Consider the following 21,592-nt stretch of genomic DNA (forward strand, 5'->3'; position numbering starts at 1 on the left):
GTGGGGGGGGGGGAGAGTTGCCCTCCAATCACTTTCGACTATTAAAAAGGGTACTAGCTCTTTGAATTTCCAATCGAATGAGCCTGTTTTGAAGTTTCTACGACAACTTCTTCTATAAAACCTTATATGCCCCCAGGGCATATCTTAAAACCCTTGCCGTGAGGGTTGTGGGGGAGTGTCCTCCTCAAAAAACTATTTTCTATTTGGAAATCAAGTACGCTTAACAAAATGGCAATCTCAAAATTTTGATTGGATGTGTTTGGGGGATGAAGGGCGTGGGGGGGGGGCTAGTTACCCTCCAATCACTTTTAACTATTAAAAAGATCACTAGCCCTTTGAATTTCCAATCGAATGAACCTGTTTTAAAGTTTTTATAACAATGCCTTCTATAAGAACCTAATATGCCCCCAGGCCAGAACTTAGAACCCTTGCCCAGAGGGTTGTGGGGCATTGTCTTCCTCAAAAACATATTTCCTATCTGGAAATCAAATACGCTGAACAAAATGGCTATCTAAAAATTTTGATTGGATGTATTTGGGGGAATGATGGGCGTGGGGGGATAGTTGCCCTCCAATCACTTTCGACTATTAAAAAGGGTACTAGCCCTTTGAATTTCCAATCGAATGAGCCTGTTTTGAAGTTTCTACGACAACGCCTTCTATAAAAACCATATATACCCCAGGCCATAACTTAAAACCTTGCCTTGAGGGTTGTGAGGGAGTGTCCTCCTCAAAAACATATTTTCTATCTGGAAAACAACTACGCTGAACAAAATGGCCATCTCAAAATTTTTATTGGATGTGTTTGGGGGATGAAGGGCGTGGAAGGGGGGCTAGTTACCCTCCAATGACTTTTGACTATTAAAAAGGGTACTAGCCCTTTGAATTTCCAATCGAATGAGCCTGTTTTGAAGTTTCTACGACAACGTCTTCTATAAAAACCTTATATGCCCCCAGGGCATAACTTAAAACCCTTGCCCTGATGGTTGTGGGGGAGTGTCTCCCTCAAAAACATATTTTCCATCTGGAAATCAAGTACGCTGAACAAAATGGCTGTCTCAAAATTTTGATTGGATGTAATTGGGGGAATGATGGGCGTGGGGGGATAGTTGCCCTCCAATCACTTTAGAGTATTAAAAAGGGTACTAGCCCTTTAATTTCCAATCGAATGAGCCTGTTTTGAAGTTTCTACGACAACGCCTTCTATAAAAACCTTATATACTCCCAGGCCATAACTTAAAACCCTTGCCCTGAGGGTTGTGAGGGAGTGTCCTCCTCAAAAACATATTTTCTATCTGGAAATCATCTACGCTGAACAAAATGGTCATCTCAAAATTGTGATTCGATGTGTTTGTGGGAATGATGGGCGTGGGGGGGCTAGTTGCCCTCCAATAACTTTCGACTATTAAAAAGGGTACTAGCCCTTTGAATTTCTAATCGAATGAGCCTGTTTTGAAGTTTCTATGACAACACCTTCTATAAATACCTTATATGCCCCCAGGGTATAACTTAAAACCCTTGCCCTGAGGGATGTGGGGGAGTGTCCTCCTCAAAAAAATATTTTCTATCTGGAAATCAACTACGCTGAACAAAATGTAGCCCTTTGAATTTCCAATCGAATGAGCCTGTTTTGAAGTTTCTATGACAACCTCTTCTAAAAAAACCTTATATGCCCCCAGGGCATAACTTAAAACCCTTGCCCTGATGGTTGTGGGGGAGTGTCCTCCTCAAAAACATATTTTCTATCTGGAAATCAAGTACGCTGAACAAAATGGCTATCTCAAAATTTTGATTGGATGTGTTTGGGTGATGAAGGGCGTAGGGGGGCTAGTTGCCCTCCAATCACTTTCGAGTCTTAAAAAGGGCACTAGCCCTTTGAATTTCCAATAGAATGATCCTTTTTTGAAGCTTCTACGGCAAGGTCCTATATAAAAACCCAATATACCTCCACGGCATAACTTAAAACCCTTGCCCTGTTGGTTGCGGGGGAGTGTCCCCCTCAAAACATTTTTTCCATCTGGAAATCAAGTACGCTGAACAAAATGGCTGTCTCAGAATTTTGATTGGATGTAATTGGGGGAATGATGGGCGTGGGGGGATAGTTGCCCTCCAATCACGTTCGAGTATTAAAAAGGATACTAGCCCTTTGAATTTCCAATCGAATGAGCCTGTTTTGAAGTTTCTACGACAACGCCTTCTATAAAAACCTTATATGCCTCAAGGGCATAATTTAAAACCATTGCCGTGAGGATTGCGGGGAAGGGTCCTCCTCAAAAACATATTTTCTCTCTGAAAATCAACTACGCTGAACAAAATTGCTATCTCAATATTTTGATTGGCTGTGTGTGGGGAACTGATGGGCGTAGGAGGGGGGGCTAGTTGCCCTTCAATCACTTTCGACTATTAAAAAGGGTACTAGCCCTTTGAATTTCCAATTGAATGAGCCTGTTTTGAAGTTTCTACGACAACTCCTTCAATAAAAACCTTATATGCCCCCAGGCCATAACTTAAAACCCTTGCCCTGAGGGTGGTGGGGGAGTCTCCTCCTCAAAACATATTTTTTATTTGGAAATCAACTACACTGAACAATATGGCTATCTCAAACTTTTGATTGCATGTATTTGGAGGAATGAGGGGAGGAGGGGGGGAGCTAGTTCCCCTCCAATCACTTTCGACTATTAAAAAGGGTACTAGCCCTTTGAATTCCCAATCGAATGAGTCTGTTTGAAGTTTCTACGACAACGCCTTCTATAAAAACCTTATATGCCCCTTGGGCATAACTTAAAACCCTTGTCCTGAAGATTTTGGGGAAGTGTCATCCTCAAAAACATATTTTCTATCTGGAAATCAACTACGCTGAACAAAATGGCTATCTCAAAATTTTGATTGGATGTGTTTGGGGGAATGATGGGCACGAGGGGGCTAGTTGCCCTCCAATCACTTTCGACTATTAAAAAGGGCACTAGCCACTCCAATTTCCAATTGAATGAGCCCTTTTAGAAGTTTCTACGACGACTCCTTCGATGCGAAGTGCCCGGGTATGGAGAAAAAACCAAAAACAAAAAAACAACACTTTGTGCGCATATCGTTCTTTACTTAGGCAGCGCTAGCGCGCTGCAATGATATATCACTCAGACTAATGGGCTCTAAAGGTGTATAGAGCTGTCGGGTAGACGGAGGATGTACACAATTATTTTCTTACTGCTAGTCCAGGTTTAATTGAGCAGTACCTCTCCACCTTTGACTGCAGGGGTCTCAAATCTGCACCTTTACGAGGTTTTCTTCAATTAGTAGTATTGAAACAATTTTGGACCCATGTTCTCTTGACTTCTAGGTCCATTTAACTATCAGCTTTCTGGAAAAATGGGACCAAAATCTACTTCCGTTCCATTTTCCTTTTTTAAGTCAAAAGAGGATTTTCTAGGGCGAAAACTTTAGAAATTCCTGAAATCCGTATAAATCCCCAAATCCCAAAAATGAAAAAGTTTGCCCCTTAAAGACCTCAAAAATCCCCATTATAGGGGGTATCCCTAAAATGGAAACAATGGTAATAGGTCCCATCAGCTCGTCGCAATGCGCTAGACATTTGTCATTGTGCGTGCGCGAGGGCGGAGTCATGAAGAGTGGCTTAGGTTAATATGTTTCAAAAATCTTTAATGTAGAGCATAGGATTTTTCGCTACTGTTCGTTACATATATTTCTGCTGTGAGGAAACATAATTGGAGAGCGCAAAACTGGACCCACGGTTCACAGTGGTCCCTCATAAATACAGACATATTCCACTTTTTCAACTTGCTATCAGGCAGTGATTATAAAGGCAATGCACCAAAGTGATCAAACAATTTTTCTAGATCCAGAGGTAATCAGTATTTATTTCGCACTTAGTGATTGATTTTTGTTAAAACTGTTTCAATCCAACGCCTTTTTTTAGAGGTTGCAGGCGATTTTTCCAAAATTTTCATACATTTCTTTTTGGAATGATCTTTTGTATTAAGACTAATAGAGATAATAGTTACCATCCCTGAATCAGCTACTAATGGCATTTTTTTTCTGCATTGCTACTTTTTTTTCAAATAGTGTGTTAAATTTTTTGTTACTATGGGCCGTGGTTTGTTCTTTTCTAGGTTGCAGCTACTGCTACAACCATGATTGGCATTTGAGAATATCGAAGTTTTGGTTACAAACATAGGACTTGAATTCCAGCGCAAACGTCATAATACACCACAGTATCAAGCCTTTATTTTTCACAAAGGCTTTCAATTCATGCCCCATTTTGAATTCGATTTTTTTTTTAGCTTGTTTTTCTAAAGGGTAAATATTGAAATGTGGGTGTTCATATTCAAATCATGATAAAGACCAACGTCAAAATATGATAAGGCCAAAGCTCACAAACAGAGTTTGATTTTCACCAGAGTTGGTATTTAAGAGTCCTTAATACCACTAATGGTAAATATGACTTAAAATCGTCAGGTAACTGCCCTACGTGTTTCATAAATAACTTAGCTTGTGTCTCACAATCTGTATCCAATGATTTATAAACTTATTTTGCATTATAGAGGATAAAAAATGTGTAAAACAAACACAAAAACAATTCACAGTGTACCAAAATAGTGTACCGAATCTACTATTTTTTTTGCTGTTGTTGTGGTAGTAGTCTTTTATACAATAACAAAATCTTTTAGCAAGCTACCGGATATTAAGAGGCGTAACTAGTGTTTTCAGCTCCTGGGACAAGATAATCCCCCACCATTAATGCCATAATTTAAGTGAAAAAAAAAATTCAGTTTGGCACACCCTCAGAGGCTGCATACGGGGACCGCCGTCCCCCCTAGCTATGCCGCTGTTAATATTTAGAAGAGAATTTGACTGTGTCAGTTTTTTTATTATTTATCAAAGCGTTTTCCAAGAACACATGTAATTTCATAGGGTGGCGCCTTCCTCATGGATCTGACATCGAACGAATTCATATGTTGATGAAGTTCGGTGGAATATGGTTTGACAATGATGTCTATGTTGTTCAAAACCTGAATTATTATCGGCGTTTTGAAATGGCATTGGCCTGGGATGAAAATCAGTTTCTTGGAACACAAGTTCTTGTCGCCCATAAAAATGCAAGATTTTTGAAGCTCTGGCTTGATACCTATCGTGAATACTACCCAGAAAGGTAGGATAGAAATTTGTTTAATGCCCGTGACACATTATAGTCACACTTGCCGATAAAATCAAAATTACGCACGACTATAGCGTCAATTATGTTCGCCGTTCGTAATTTCTCGAGTTGACCATTGTTCAACTTTCAAGCATACATTTCTTGACGTACAAATAATTTTTTAGATCACACTGCTTTTTCATTTAGGCTACGAAAAATTAAGCAAGAAAAACGGGTTTTAATTTTATTATAGCAGTGAATAAATAACAACAAAATAAACACTTGATTAAAAAACACTCCGAATATTTTATATTTCTTTTGTTTTCTTTTATTTTTTCTCTCTATTCCTGTGTTATTTTTGTTGTATTTCGGTGTATATTGTTTCTTAAAGAACATTTTTTTTTCTCTTTTTTCCGTTGAGAAAGGCTTCCGGACGTGGGGCCGAAATATTGGAAGTGTTTTTTAATTAGGTGTTTATTTTGTTGTTATTTATTCACTGCTTTAATAAAATTAAAACTCGTTTTCCTTGATTAATTTTTCGTTTCTTGACTGACCAATCAGAGTCAACATTTAAGGCACACTTTTTGAAACTAGAAAAGATGGAAACTTAGAACTGGAAATTTCTTGCAATTTTAAGTTTTTGCTTTTTAAATACAAGTGTGACGCTAAAATCAAGGAAATTGCCATGTCATTCATCAGATTTGGCTTTCTTTATCGATAGATGTGACTATGATGTGGCACGGGCATAAGTTAATAAGTTTCAACTAAAAGATTAAAATATGGGAGGCAACGGTAGGCTGATGACAGTTATCGAGCATAGTTCTAAAACTTGGTCATGTCGAAAGGTAGAGGAAGATTTTTAAATATTTTCCATTAGTATTACCTAAATAAAAGTCCTAGTATCCGTTTGACTGGCCGTATAAATAACCAAAGCATAAAATTTATGAACCTTTCAACCGTTTCGAAAAAAAAAATACCTATTTCCAAAATTTTATCGGATGACTTTGGAGGATACGGGAGGGAGCAAGTTGCAAAAAGGGTACATAACACTAAATTTTTGCGCAAGTATAAAATATATCTCAATTAAAAAACAGTAATAAAAAATATATTATACTGTTACTTTTCTTTTTTTTTACAAAGCTTGTTGATTAGTATAATCAATCTTACTTTCTGTCTTTTTCAAAGGATGTAAGCCCACAACCCCAAATCACTAGCTAGTGCCATTCATTGCTAAGTTTTTAGGAGAGGCGTGTAGCTTGTGGCTATTCTGAAAATCTACTTGATTTGACCAAAGCAGAGTAACATACCTTCCGTTATAGTTCGATCCCACTTCATGGGGTTATAGTAGAAGACAGGTTGAGATGGGTGGGACACGTTTTATGGACGAAGGATGACATATTACCTAAGATTGTACTTCTTAGCCATCAATCTGGGGTCAAACAAAAAGAAGGTGACCGACAAGTAAGGCAGGAAGAGGAAATAAAAAAGGATTTAAAGGATACTTGAACTTACCCTAATTACAGGCCAAGGAGCCTTTGGGGGCACTAGCACAGTGCATTATTGTATGTGTATTGACAATGAAAAAAATCTTATCTTAATGGGAGACAGTGGTAGATCAAGGGGGAGGTCGAGGGGGGCGGTTCCCCCCTAACGTCGTCTAAAGTAGTGTAATTTACTTAATTACCGCAAGTTTGCGTTAATTAAACTTGCTCCTAACGCAAGTTTATCGGATCAACCTATTTTACCCCCCCCCCACCTAAAATTTTTTTTGGATCCTCCCCTGATGGGAGAGAGAAAAGGATGAAGATCTGAATAGAAGGACGTGGGGGAACAGCTTGTTCGTCTGTGTTGGCCTAGGGTGGTTTGGTGCTAAATTGAGTTGTTAGCAGTAGTAGTTATATTCATAAGAAACCCCCTATTAAGGACTAATGACCAACGATGACAAAGAAGCATTAATTGAACTATTAAGATTTTTACGATTTTCCAGACAGTTCCCAACAATTTTCCTTATAATTTCCCCGCGTTTGGGATTTCTGTGTAATCTGGATAGCCTTCGAAAACTAAGTAATCGATTTTATGAAGACACTTGTATTGGCATTTTGTTGTGGCTTTTAACTATATGGTTTTAACCTTTGTAATTTTTTTCTGTTTAGCACATTTAAGGAATGGAGTTGAATGCCAGGTATTTTTATAATGATAGCAGATAGTAGTATAGTAAGGGGGACTACCCCCGTTACCATTCTTGTAGGGGTTGCAAAAAATTTATCTTAAAAGTCTGTTTTTTCTCAGTTTATTATTTTCACAAACCATTGTTTTAAAAATAGTTCTAATTACCCTCGCCTATCTACTTTAATATGGATCACATCTGTAGTAGCTTAAATTGGCTCTTTCTTTTTAACACACATCCTTCAATAACTGATTAATCACTTTGCTGATATCAAGAAACATTTCGAGACCAAAGACGTTCATCTGAACTTTCGAGAAAGACATATATTTTTGCTTGTGAGAGCTTTATAATTTTAAATGAACAAAATGTTTTAGTTGTAGTTTAGTAATTTTAAGCAATAGCTTTAATGGTAGCAGTTGTAGTAGCAGTTGTAGTAGTAGCAGTAGTACTAGCGTGTAAGTATTGCCTTTTTGGTCAATTGGTCATCTCCTTATCATTTCCTGAAAGTTTCAAATTAATATACTCCCCTCCCCTTTGACAACCCGTATGGACATAAAGTGTTTTGATTTAGTTCAACACTCCCCTCAGCATTCTCTGAAAGGCTCACCTGAATGCCCATCGTCTGTTTCGAAATCAAAGGTCAAACATGCCCACCTTTCTCAATAACATGTACAATATCTAAACAATGGACGAATTGCTTAACTTACAGTCCTTGCCCTGAGGGCCTTGGAGGGGGGAGGGCTGACTGTGTAGTAGCAGTAGAATTAATTATAGTAGCCTTAGCAACAGTAGGTAATATCACTAGCGGTACTAGTAGTAGTAGCAGTAGTAGAAGTAGTAGTAAGAAATAGTAGAAGTAGAAGCAGTAATATTAGGATGGAAATTTGTCTTTTGGTCAGCTCAACATCCCCAGCAACATGTCCTGTAGGTTTTAACTTCACCGATTAAACCGTTTCTAAGGTGTTGCTGTCATGCCCTTTTGACAACCTGCACACAGACGGCGTGTTGATATTCAGTTCATTTTCCCCCTTCAATATTCCTCTAAAATTTCACCTACATATCCTTAGGCATAGTTCTAATAGTAGTCACATTAGAAGTAGTAGTAGTACTAGTGGTGCTAGTTGTAGGACTAGTTGTAGTAGAAGCAATAGCACTAGTACTAGTTGCAGCAGTAGTATTATAATATTGTATTTTGGTCAGTTGAACATCCCTAAAAAAAAGCCCTGGAAGTTCAAATTAATACAATTAGCCGTTGCTATTGCATTGCCGATATACCCTTTGATAATTTCTATATACATGGTTTCAACTTAGTCAAACCTCCCCCTAGAAACTTCTTGAAATTTTCAACTTAATACTCTTGGCCTTAGAAGTAGGTGCAGCAGAAGTAGTAGTTGGAGTAGTAGTAGTAGTAGTAGCGTGGGCATATTGCCTTTTGGAAACTGATCTTCCTCTTTCAGAATTCTATGAAATTTAAAACTTAATACCCAAATCCATACTTGAAATAGGCCCTTTTGACAAGCTGCTGACACATAGTATGTTTTGATTTAGTTCAAATTCCCCCTCAATATTCTCTCAAATTTTCACCCTCGTTAGCTTAGCCTTAATCATAGTAGTAATAATAGTAGTAGGAAAAGTAGTAGCAGAAGTAGTGATGTATTATTAGTAGTAGTAACTAGTACTATTGGCAGTTTTTATAGCAGTAGTGGTATGTACATGCTGCCTTTTGGTCAGTTGAACATCCCCCTCATGATATGCCGATCACTGATACACCCTTTTGAGCCCCTTTATACGCCCTTTTCATCTTAGTACTCATAGACTTACAACTAGTTTCAATAGAAGTAGTAGTCCGAGCAGTAAAAGTAGTATTAGTACTGGTAGTAGTAGTAGCAGCGGTAGTAGTATTAGTAAAAGCATGCACCAAGGCCGTATCCAGGGGGGTGGGGGGTTACCCGGTTTCAGTTCAGTTCAATTTCGGACTTGGCTAAGAGAAGAGCGATTTTCAACATGAAGAGGAAGTGTGACATTACGTCGTTTTTCGCGCCCAAGCGGACCAGGGATGTTTCTGACAGTGGCATTAGCGGGACGTCTGCGGAGCATTCATCTACACCTGTGGATCTGAAGGACACTGGAGCCATCGTTGAAGCTTCTGAATCACACACACTAGAACCAACCACGATGCAACATGCACCTGCACGAACTCAGTCTTTGTCGTCGTTTGCAACTGACATCGTTCGTTTTGTCAACAAATCATCCAGTCTCGATGCAAATTCTAAACTGCGTTTGCTGAAGAGCCCTTGGACTCCAGATGTCTCCTTATTTTTCCAGTATCCGAAAAACGGAAGCTGAAGTTTCAGTTAATTTGGCTCACTCATTTCAGTTGGTTGTCCTACTCTCCGCCTGAGGACACTGCTTTTTGCAGATTTTGCGTTCCGTTCTCATCAGAAACAGCTGGCAATGGCTGCCACCAGCGCTTGGGGAATCTAGTCACCAACCCTTCAGGAACTGGAAGGATGTGATAGAGTGCTTCACAGGTCAACAACAAGCACAGTTTCTTAGAAACTGCATCGTATCGGCTGAAAACTTCATTTCTGTCTCGGAGAAAAGGCAGGACAATATCGTGCACCAACTAGACGCGGCGAGGAAAGCGCAGGTTCAAGAAAATCGCCAGAAGTTGCGACCAATTGTTGAGACAGTGATATTTTGTGGGCGGCAACAACTTGCCCTTCGTGGTACCAGCGATTCCGGCCCCATTTCGGTCTCGGATCCAGAGCCTTCTCACAGTGATGGCGACTTCCGAGCACTACTGCGGCTGAGGGCTGTGTCTTCGCTTCAGGCATGCGACGCTACCTTTTTTCCGAATATTTTTCTTCTTCTGGCTCTTTACCTGTTACGACGTTACCTGTTAGCACTGCTACTCCGGAAAGAAGTTTCTCAACGCTCAGAAGGCTCAAAACCTGGCTGAGAAATTCAACAGGAGAAGAACGATTGAGTGGGTTAGCCCTCCTTGCAGTCCATAGGGACGTTGACATCTGCCCTGACAAGGTCATCGACATTTTCGCAGGGAAGAAAAATCGTCGCCTGGATTTCGTTTTATAGATATTCGCCCTTACTTTTAGCTAAAAAAAACCTAAAAAATATATAGACTACTTCTAGCCTACTATTTGGCTTCTTTTTGCGCAAAAAAAATAGCTTGTAGTATTTAACTGTATGTAAATACTTGTCTTGTTTTTGCGTTACTAAAAAAAAGATAAAAAAAAATGCCCCTTATAGATACGAAAGTATGCCTAGTGGACGCGTCCTCGTTCGCAAGGGGCGGGCTAACGGTCTCGAGCTAACTAGGATGTTAGACAAAGTCCACGGGAAAAAATCGGGTACCCCCCCCCCCGAACAAAAATCCTGGATACGGCCCTGGCATGCACATATTGCCCTTTGGTCAATTGACCTTCCCCTTAAAGCATTCTCTGAAAGCTCCAACTTAATACCAAAATATATTCTTGAGATACGTCCTTTTGACGATCTGCATGCAATAGCGTGCTTTGATTCAGTTCAAATTCCCCCTCAATATTCTTTCAAATTTTCACCTTCATGCGCTTAGCCTTAATAGGACTAGTATCATAATAGTAGTGATAGTAGTAGGAACAGTAGTAGTGTTGTATTAGTAGTAGCAGCAGTAGCATGTACATGTTGTCTTTTGGTCATTTGAACTTTCCCCTTATGTTTCCCCGGGTTTCGTCTTGACACGGTAAGACGTTCCAAAAATATTATTGATACGCCCTTATGACAATCTCTATGCACATAGTATGTTTTGATTTAAGTCAACTTTCACCATATAGGTTCATTTCAATATCCTCAGCCTTGGTAGTGCTCGCTACAGAAGTAGTAGTTTAGGGGTAGTAGTGGTAGTAACAGTAGTTGTAGTAGAAGTATTAGGGTGCAAATATTGCCTTTTTGGTCAATTGATCATTTTTCTATTTTTTTTCCTGAAAGTAACAAATTAATATACTTAGTCATTCTTGAGTTACATCCTTTTGACAACCCAAATGTATATAACGCGTTTTGATTTAGTCCAACACTACCCGCAACATTCTCTGAAAGGCTTACCTGAATGCCCTTCATCTTTTTGGATTAATTAAAAAACAATTTCCACAAAATAAGTTTTTCAAAGAAAAGTAAAGAACTCCATTAAACAAAAAAATGATCAAAATTAAAATAAAATAATCTACCAAGCGTGAAACTATCACAAATCAGCATTGATAAATAAATGAAACCCAAAACGAACAGAAATTACAATAATTAACCGATTCAAACTTAAAACGAGCAGAAATTAACATAAGTTGGGTGCAAAACCCCTATGCCTTCCCAAGGCCAGAACAGAATTTTCACTTTACTGAAACAATATAAATGTTTTTACTTTTATAACTTTAATAAATCAAATAATATTAAAATTTTGATTACTAAATATCAGTATATTTATATTAAACTGACAATGCACAGTCATTTGTATTTTTTCAGTAAAGTGCAAATTTTGTTCTGGCCTTGGGAAGGTGGGGGACTGTTTTCCTCAAAAACAAATTTACTATCCAGAAATCAACTACGCTGAACAAAATGGCTATCTCAAAATTTTGATTGGATGTGTTTGGGGGAATGATGGGCGTGGGGGGGGAATAGTTGCCCTCCAATCACTTTCGACTATTAGGAAAGGGTACTAGCCCTTTGAATTTCCAATCGAATGAGCCTTCTTAAAGTTTCTATGACAACGCCTTCTATAAAAACCTTATATACCCCCAGGGCATAACTTAAAACCCTTGCCCCGAGGGTTGTAAGGAAGTTTCCTCCTCAAAAACATATTTTCTATCTGGAAATCGTCTACGCTGGACAAAATGGCTATCTCAAAATTTTGATCGGATGTGTTTGTGGGAATGATGGGCGCGGGGGGGGGGGGCTAGTTGCCCTCCAATCAATTTCAACTATTAAAAAGGACACTAGCCCTTTGAATTTCCAATCGAATGAGCCTTTTTTGAAGTTTATACGACAACGCCTTCTATAAAAACCTTATATGCCCCTAGGGCATAACTTAAAATCCTTGCCCCAAGGGTTATGGGGGAGTGTCCTCCTCAAAAAGATATTTTCTATCTGGAAATCAACTACGCTGAATAAAATGGCTATCTCAAAATTTTGATTGGATGTGTTTGGGGGAATGATGGGCGTGGGGGGGGGCTAGTTTCCCTTCAATCCCTTTGGACTAATAAAAAGGGCACTAGCCCTTCGAATGTCCAATCGAATGAGCCTTTTTGGAAGCTTCTCCGACAACACCTTCTGTAAAAACCTTATATGCCACCAGGTCAGAATTTAAAACTCTTGCCCCGAGGGTTTTGGGGGAGTATCCTCCACAAAAAGATATTTTCTATGTGGAAATCAACTACACTGAACAAAATGGCTATCTCAAAATTTTGATTGTATGTATTTGGGGGAATGATGGGGGTGGGGGGGCTAGTTGCCCTCCAATCACTTTCGACTATTAAAAAGAGCACTAGCCCTTTGAATTTCCAATCGAATGAGCCTTTTTTGAAGTTTTTACGACAACACCTTCTATAAAAACCTTATATGCCCTCAGGGCATAACTTAAAACCCTTGCCCCGTGGGTTTTGGGGGAGTGTCCTCCTCAAAAACATATTTTCTATCTGGAAATCAACTACACTGAACAAAATGGCTATCTCAAAATTTTGATTGGACGTATTTAGGGGAGGGAGGGGCGTGGGGGGGGGGCTAGTGAACATCCAATCACTTTCGAGTATTAAAAAGGGCACTAGCCACTCCAATTTCCAAATGAGTGAACCCTTTTCAAAGTTTCTACGACAACTGCTTCGATACGAAGTGCCCGGGTATGGAGGAAAAAAAACAACAAAAAACAAAACATTGTGCCCACTTCGTTCTTTACTTAGGCAGCGCTAGCGTGCTGCCTATGAAACTAATGGTCAAATATGCCCGCCTTTTTTAATAACAGGCGCAATATGTAAACAATGGACAAATTACATAACTTGCAGCCCTTACCCTGAGAACTTTGGAGAGGGGGTTGACTTCCCCAAGGACATAGCTACTGGACTGTTCAACTATGCTGAACAAAACGGCTATGTCAAATTTTTTATTGGATGTGCTTGGAAAAATGACGGGCGTTGGGGGGGGGATGGTTACCCTCTAATCACTTTTTTCTTAAAAAGCACATTCGAATTTTTAATTTCTAATCAAATAAGATTTTTTCAAAGTTTCTACGACAAACTCCTTCTATACGAAGAGCCTTGGTCAGATTGTGCCCATTTCGCTCTTTACTTAGGCAGCGCTATTGCATTTCCTATGAAATTGTTTTTTTCCAAATTCAAGCTTATTAAAAGTTTTCACAAATCTACTGTGAGTCGAAGCTCGACACTCTAGCTTTTGCTATTTCATCTACTGATATCAGTGTGACCAAAGAGATCAATTTTAATATGGCTATTATCGGTCTGCAGAAAACAAGAATTCTGGGTACCAGAATTCTACGCCACTGGTAGCACAATCAATCCAATGTTTCATCAATTCATTCTATGACTATCTACCTTAGTTCTGCCCTAGGAATGCCCTATGGATGGATTATAGATTGACTTATCTATCAACAAATGAAGTGACATCGATTTTATACAGTCCTAAAAAGGCCTTATCCCAGATTTCAGATTTCTTGACACCTACTGCAAAATATTTTATTTTAATTCAAAATCAACGGAATCGGTCGAAGCCTTCGGCCTATGTGCTGTTTTGTTAGTTTTTTTTTTTTTTTTTTTTTTTTTTTAATAAGCCCTTCTGACGTATAAGAGCAATTTTTCATTGTTTTTGCGGATTTATGTACTTCGATTTTTTTTTCTTTTTTTTAAGTAAGGAGCAGAACATTTCATACCATTTTTTACACCAATTGTCTTTTAAAGTCGCAGGCGCCTTTTCCGTTTTAGTTTAAGAGAGGCAAGAGAGTAAACTAGAGAGGAGGAAATGGGAGAAATTTCTGAGACGAAAAGAAAAAACACGAAATTGGAAAGCAGAAGCAAAACAAAGAATACTCAAGCTAATCATGAAACAGAAAAAAGTTACAATGCGATAAAATTAAACATAAAATTGAGCTAAAAATAATAAAGAAAGTTTCACACCATTTCTTTGAAAAAAAATAAGAAAAACAACAAAAGAACTGAGTTTGGCGTCAGAAGGAGCCAAAATGGTAGCGCAAGTGTGAACAAGATGTAGTTATCGACGATTAGTAAAATATGAAATCGTACGAATATATCAAGTTAGTCATTAGGGATGATTTGAAGAGACAATTCTCGCCCAAAACGCTCTACGACACGGTTCAAGTCACTCTAGAAGCTGCGTAAAATTTGTGACAACTGAGGTTATCTCTTATTTATTGTCAGATAGTCAGGGCCGGATTTAAAGTTTTGACACTTCTAGGCCGATGCATTTTTACCGCTCCGTTTTCACGAGATTTTCCGAGAAATCTCCGAAAATTTGGGGATAGTGGAAGCACTTGATAGGACGCTGCTGATGAGCCAAAAGCAATGGAAGAGAGAGATGATACCGAACTCTCAGCAGCCATTCTTGGGAGACATCTTGCAGTTTTTAAGTGGCCACGGAATCCCTGTGCTGTTTTAAATCACTTTTACGTAAATAGCTAGTTTCAATCCCGTTTAACCCCCACCCTCTCAGCCTTTGACTAGGTCTCCTTCCCAGTTATACGTAGATTATTAGAGTTTGTTTCTATATAATATGGGCCTTTTTGTGTACACTTGTTTCTATGTCTAATTTTTCCTATTGTTTATACATTTAAACTGTAAGAAGCATCATCATAACACTTTAGTTCAATATCTATTATAAAATATAAAACCCCCAATTCTTGTTAATCAGTCACCTAAGATCTCATATCTTATAACAACAAAATATTTATAAGAAAATCCAAGAACTCTGATCTCGTATTACAAGATATTTGTTTTCAGAAAGCGTAAGTTCATTCTGGTATGATCAGAGGTCTAACAATTTTAAGGGAAACATTGTCAATTGGTGGCTGCGAGGCTACCATTCCTTTGAATTTTCCCCAACCCTTTGAATATTCCATCCTGAACTTGGGAAAAGTATATATATATATATATATATATATATATATATATATATATATATATATATATATATATATATATATATATATATATATATATATATATATATCAAATATTACCCTCAAAGAGTATTTTAAGTATTACTTCTACTACAAACAATTCACTGCAGCAGGAGGCTGCCTGAGGTCAACACAGCTGAGCATAATCCTCCTTCATCCCAATATTTTCATATCCTTCTCTCTTTAAACCCTCTCAAGACTTTCCATTTCCCTTTAAATCGTTTCTTGCCGTTTCTAAAACCATTCAGAGATGACATGCTTTCTGTTTTTTTCTAGATGGATGAACAGGAAGATCTTTTGCAATATGTCATCCTTTATCCCTAAAACATAGCCATCTCAACCATTTTTTATTATAGTTCTAGGAGGCAGGATACAACTACATTTTTTTTTTTTGTAGAGCTGACTGCTTCAAATACAGTCAGTCAACCAGGTAGCCAAACAAATTCATAGACAATTCCTCTGAGAAGCATCTTACAAATTATTCCCCGTCTTATTATTCCCTGACTAGGTCCCTCCCAGTTATACGTAGATTATTAGAGTTTGTTTCTATATAATATGGGCCTTTTTGTGTACACTTGTTTCTATGTCTAATTTTTCCTATTGTTTATACATTTAAACTGTAAGAAGCATCATCATAACACTTTAGTTCAATATCTATTATAAAATATAAAACCCCCAATTCTTGTTAATCAGTCACCTAAGATCTCATATCTTATAACAACAAAATATTTATAAGAAAATCCAAGAACTCTGATCTCGTATTACAAGATATTTGTTTTCAGAAAGCGTAAGTTCATTCTGGTATGATCAGAGGTCTAACAATTTTAAGGGAAACATTGTCAATTGGTGGCTGCGAGGCTACCATTCCTTTGAATTTTCCCCAACCCTTTGAATATTCCATCCTGAACTTGGGAAAAGTATATATATATATATTATATATATATATATATATATATATATATATATATATATATATATATATATATATATATATATATATATATATATATATATATATATATATATATATATATATATATCAAATATTACCCTCAAAGAGTATTTTAAGTATTACTTCTACTACAAACAATTCACTGCAGCAGGAGGCTGCCTGAGGTCAACACAGCTGAGCATAATCCTCCTTCATCCCAATATTTTCATATCCTTCTCTCTTTAAACCCTCTCAAGACTTTCCATTTCCCTTTAAATCGTTTCTTGCCGTTTCTAAAACCATTCAGAGATGACATGCTTTCTGTTTTTTTCTAGATGGATGAACAGGAAGATCTTTTGCAATATGTCATCCTTTATCCCTAAAACATAGCCATCTCAACCATTTTTTATTATAGTTCTAGGAGGCAGGATACAACTACATTTTTTTTTTTTGTAGAGCTGACTGCTTCAAATACAGTCAGTCAACCAGGTAGCCAAACAAATTCATAGACAATTCCTCTGAGAAGCATCTTACAAATTATTCCCCGTCTTCCTAAGCACCAACATTTAAGAGCCGGCAATGTTCCGCCTGTCATCGGCTTCATTGACGTGACAGCCTGTCCCAAGCCAGGATGAAGGAGGAGGGCTGGGTGACAGTTTTGCTATCTGTCCCTGTAAAAAAACACCAAGCAACGGAAACGCCGACAATAAGTTCTTGACCAATGTCATCACAGTAGCTTCCAATATTCTAATCTTGGTTCGCAATCTCTTATCTTCCTATTCTTCCAGACTGTTTTTAACTCTGAAAAAAAAAGCCTGGACCTTGGCTATTCTGCTTTTACCATCTTCACTGCATCCACCATCTTTAGTAATAATTAAATAAAAAAACTTTTTCCACAAAATAAGTTTTTCAAAGAAAAGTAAAGAACTCCATTAAACCAAGAATGAGCAAAAATAAAATAAAATAATCTACCAAGCGTGAAACTACCACAAATCAGCATCGATAAATAAATGAAACCCAAAACGAACAGAAATTACAATATTTAACCGAGTCAAACTCAAAACGAGCAGAAATTAACATAAGTTGGGCTCAAAACCCCTGTGCCTTCCCAAGACCAGAACAAAATTTGCACTTTACTGAAAAAATATAAATTTTTTTTACTTTTATAACATTAATAAATCAAATAATATTAACATTTTGATTACTAAATATCAGTATATGTATATTAAACTGACAATGCACATTCATTTGTATTTTTTATTTTTGCTCATTTTTTGTTTAATGGAGTTCTTTACTTTTATTTGAAAAACTTATTTTGTGGAAAAAGTTTTTTTTTTAATTAATTTCTGTTCGTTTTATATTGACATAGTCTTTTCAGGGAAAAAGAAAATAATACTTTAAATCGTTCCGTTTCTTAACACTTTATAGTTTGGCCTGCTATTTGTATGCTGGAGAAAAATTTTCAGCAATTTTTAACAGCATACACCATTTTAAAAATCTGGACACAAATAGTACTGTTTAATTTAGTTTCATACCTCCTCTAGTTGACCTAAAGTGGAAAAATTGATACCATTCGCAAAAAAAATCTGTTTACTTTCTTTGATAGCCTGGATACACTTACGCTATTTTGATTTGGTTAAATTTTAAGAGCAGAAGTAGCCCCAAAAGTTTGAACCAATACCCTCAGTCGTTCAAGGGACACTGCTGAGATGCCTTATTGGCAATTAGCATTATCACAGTGCATTTTGATTTAATCTTAAGGCAACATTTAGTTTTTAAACATTATGGGCAATGGCAGGGTGAGCGTGGGAGGGTGGACGTGGGAAGGTGGGAGTGGAAGGGGGATTAGTTGCCCTCCAATCACTTTTGGCTATTGAAAAGGGCATCAACCCTTTCTATTTTCAATCAAATGAGCCCTTTTCGAAGTTCCCACGACAACCCCTCCGATACGAAGTGCCCTGGTCTAAACAACAACAACAACAAAAAATAATACATTGTACCCACATCGATCTTTACTATTAAAATGTCAAGGTTTCCAATCACTTTCGACCTTAAAAAGGGCACTAGGCCTTTCGATTTCCAATCGAATGAGCCCTTTTTGAAACGACAACGCTTTCTATAAACACCTTATATGCCTCCAAGACATAAATTACAACCCTTACCCTAAGGTCTGTTAGGGTGGTTGTCATCCTCTAAGACCGAGTTTCCAGAACTTTCAACTATGTTAAACAAAATGGCTGTATCAAAATTTTAATTGGATGTATTTGGGGAAATGGTGGGCGTGAGAGGGGCGTTAGTCGCTCTCCAATCCCTTTCAACTATTAAAAAAAACACTAGCCCTTTCAATTTTCAATTGAATGAGCCCTTTTGAAGTTTCTACGCTTTCAATAAAAACCTTATATGCCCCCGGGGCATAAATTACAACCCTTGCCCTGAGGGCTGTGCGGGGGGGAGGGGTTGTCATCCTTAAAGACCTAATTTCCAAAACTTTCAACTACGTTGAATAAAGTGGCTATCTAAAATTTGATTGGATGTGTTTGGGGAAATGATGGGCGTGAGAGAGGGGTTAGTTGCCCTCAAATTACTTTTGACTATTGAAAGGGGCACTAGCCCTTTGAGTTTCCGATTGAATGAGCCCTTTTTCAAGTTTCTACGACAAAGATTTCAATAAAAAACCTTTGATGCCCCCAGGGAACAGCTCATAACCCTTGCCCTGAAGACTGTGGTGGGAGTGTCCTGCTCAAAGGTATAATTTCCTGAACTTTGAACTGCGTGGAACAAAATGGTTAGCCTATCTCAAAATCTTTATTTGATGTGTTTGGGGAAATGCTGAGCGTGGAAGGGATGTTAGTCGCCTTCCAATCACTTTCGACGATTAAAAAGGGCACAAGTCACTCCAATTTCTAATTGAATGAGCCCTTTTCGATGTTTCTACGACAACTTCTTCGATACGAAGTGCCCTGCTCTAAAGAAAAAATTAATAAATAATACATTGTGCCAACGTCGTTATTATATGCCCCCAGGGCATAACTTAAAACCCTTTACCTGAGAGTTATGGGGGGGGGGTATCCTCCTCTTTACTTAGTCCCCGTTTCTTGTCTCGTTCTCAAGTGTCCCTGTTCTTTACTTAGGCAGCGCGATCGTGCTGCCTATGATTTATACAACAACTTTCTATATAAACCTTATATGCCCCCAGGGCATAATTTACAACCCTTGCACTGAGGGCCTTGAGGGGGTGATCATCCTAAAAGATCAAATTTCCAGAACGTTCAACTACGCTGAACAAAATGGATATCGCAAAATTTTGATTGGATGTGTTTTGGAAAATGGTGGGCGTGAGAGGGGCGTTAGTCGCTATCCAATCACTTTCAGCTATTAAAAAGGTACTAGCCCTTTCAATTTCCTATTGATTGAGCTCTTTTGAAGTTTCTACGACAACGCTTTCAATAAAAACTTTATATTCCCTCAGGGTATAACCTACAACCCTTGCACTGAGGGCTCTGAGGGGGTTATCATTCTAAAGGACCTAATTTCAAGAACTTTCAATTACGTTGAACAAAATGGATATCTCAAAATTTTGATTGGATGTGTTTGGGAAAATGGTGCGCGCGAGAGGGGCGTTCGTCGCTATCCAATCACTTTCAACTATTAAAAAAGGCACCAGCCCTTTCAAATTCCAATTGAATGAGCCCTTTTGAAGTTTCTACAACACCGCTTTCAATAAAAACGTTATATTCCCCCAGGGTATAACTTACAACCCTTGCCCTGAGGGCTGTGGGGGGAGGGGTTGTCATCCGTAAAGACCTAATTCCCAAAACTTTCAACTACGTTGAATAAAATGGCTATCTAAAAATTTTGATTGGATGTGGTTGGGGAAAAGGTGGGCTTGAGAGGGGGGTTAGTTGCCCTTAATATCCCTTTCGATTTTTAAAAAAGGGTACTAGACCTTTGAATTTCAAATCGAATGAGCCCTTTTTCAAGTTTCTACGACAAAGATTTCAATAAAAACCTTATACGTCCCCAGGGCATAACTTATAACCCTTGCCCTGAAGACTATGGGGGGAATGTCCTTCTCAGAGGTATAATTTCCTGAACCTTGAACATCGTGGGACAAATTAGCTATCTCAAAATTTTATTGGATGTGTTTCGGGAAATGGTAGGCGTGGAAGGGCTGTTAGTTGCCTTCCAATCACTTTCGACTATTAAAAAGGGCACTAGCCCTTTGAATATCCAATCGAATGAGCCTTTTTTGAAGTTTCTACGACAACGTGTTCTATAAAAACCTTATATGCCCCCAGGGCATAACTTACAACCCTTGCCCCGAGGGTTGTGGGGGGGTGTCCTCCTCAAAAACATATTTTCTATCTGGAAATCAACTACGCTGAACAAAATGGCTATCAAAATTTTGATTGGGTGTGTTTGGGGGAATGATTGGCGTGGGGGGGGGCTAGGGGCCCTCCAATCACTGTGGAATATTAGAATGGTAACTGGCCCTTTAAATTTCCAAGTGAATGAGCCTTTTTGAAGTGTCTAAGTCAGAGTTTACTATAAAAACCTTTTCTGACATAAAGGCATATCTTAAAACCCTTACCTTGAAGGTTAAGGTGGAGTGTCTTCCTCAGAAATATAATTTCTACCCGGAAACCAACTACGCTGAACAAAATGGCTATCTCCAAATTTTTATTGGATGTGTTTCGGGAAATGGTGGGCGTGGAAGGGGTGCTAGTTGCCTTCTAATCACTTTCGACTATTATAAAGGGCACAAGCCACTCCAATTTCCAATTTAATGAGCCCTTTTCGAAGTTTCTACGATAACTTCTGCGATACGAAGTGCCCTCCTACAAAGAAAAAAAATTATAAGTGATACATTGTGTCAACATCGTTCTTATATGCCCTCAGGGCATAACTTAAAACCCTTGCTCCGAGGGCTGTTGGGGGGTGTCCTCTTCAAAAACATATTTTCTATCTGGAAATCAACTACGCTGAACAAAATGGCTATCTCAAAATTTTGGTTGGATGTGTTTGGGGGAATGATGGGCGTTGGGGGGCGCTAGTTGCCCTCCAATCACTTTCGACTATTAAGAAGGGCACTAGCCACTCCAATTTCCAATCAAACGAGCCCTTTTCGAAGTTTCTACGACAACTCCTTCGATACAAA

At 38.3% G+C, this 21,592-nt stretch overlaps 1 protein-coding gene across 1 annotated transcript in view; it reads left to right on the top strand.

Moving 5' to 3' along the window:
- The window catches only part of LOC148953533 (uncharacterized), a 49,943-nt gene that overhangs the window by 21,476 nt on the left and 6,875 nt on the right, over window positions 1-21,592 (top strand). Inside the window, exon 3 of the mRNA XM_089087726.1 lies at window positions 4,926-5,163. Coding sequence (XP_088943852.1) covers window positions 4,926-5,163 — 238 coding nt within the window. The remainder of the gene's footprint in view (window positions 1-4,925; window positions 5,164-21,592) is intronic.

The sequence above is a fragment of the Artemia sp. Qi Xiang Cuo genome, chromosome 4 (genome assembly GCF_049724085.1).
Source record: "Artemia sp. Qi Xiang Cuo chromosome 4, ASM4972408v1, whole genome shotgun sequence".
NCBI classification, from domain to species: Eukaryota; Metazoa; Arthropoda; class Branchiopoda; order Anostraca; family Artemiidae; genus Artemia; species Artemia sp. Qi Xiang Cuo.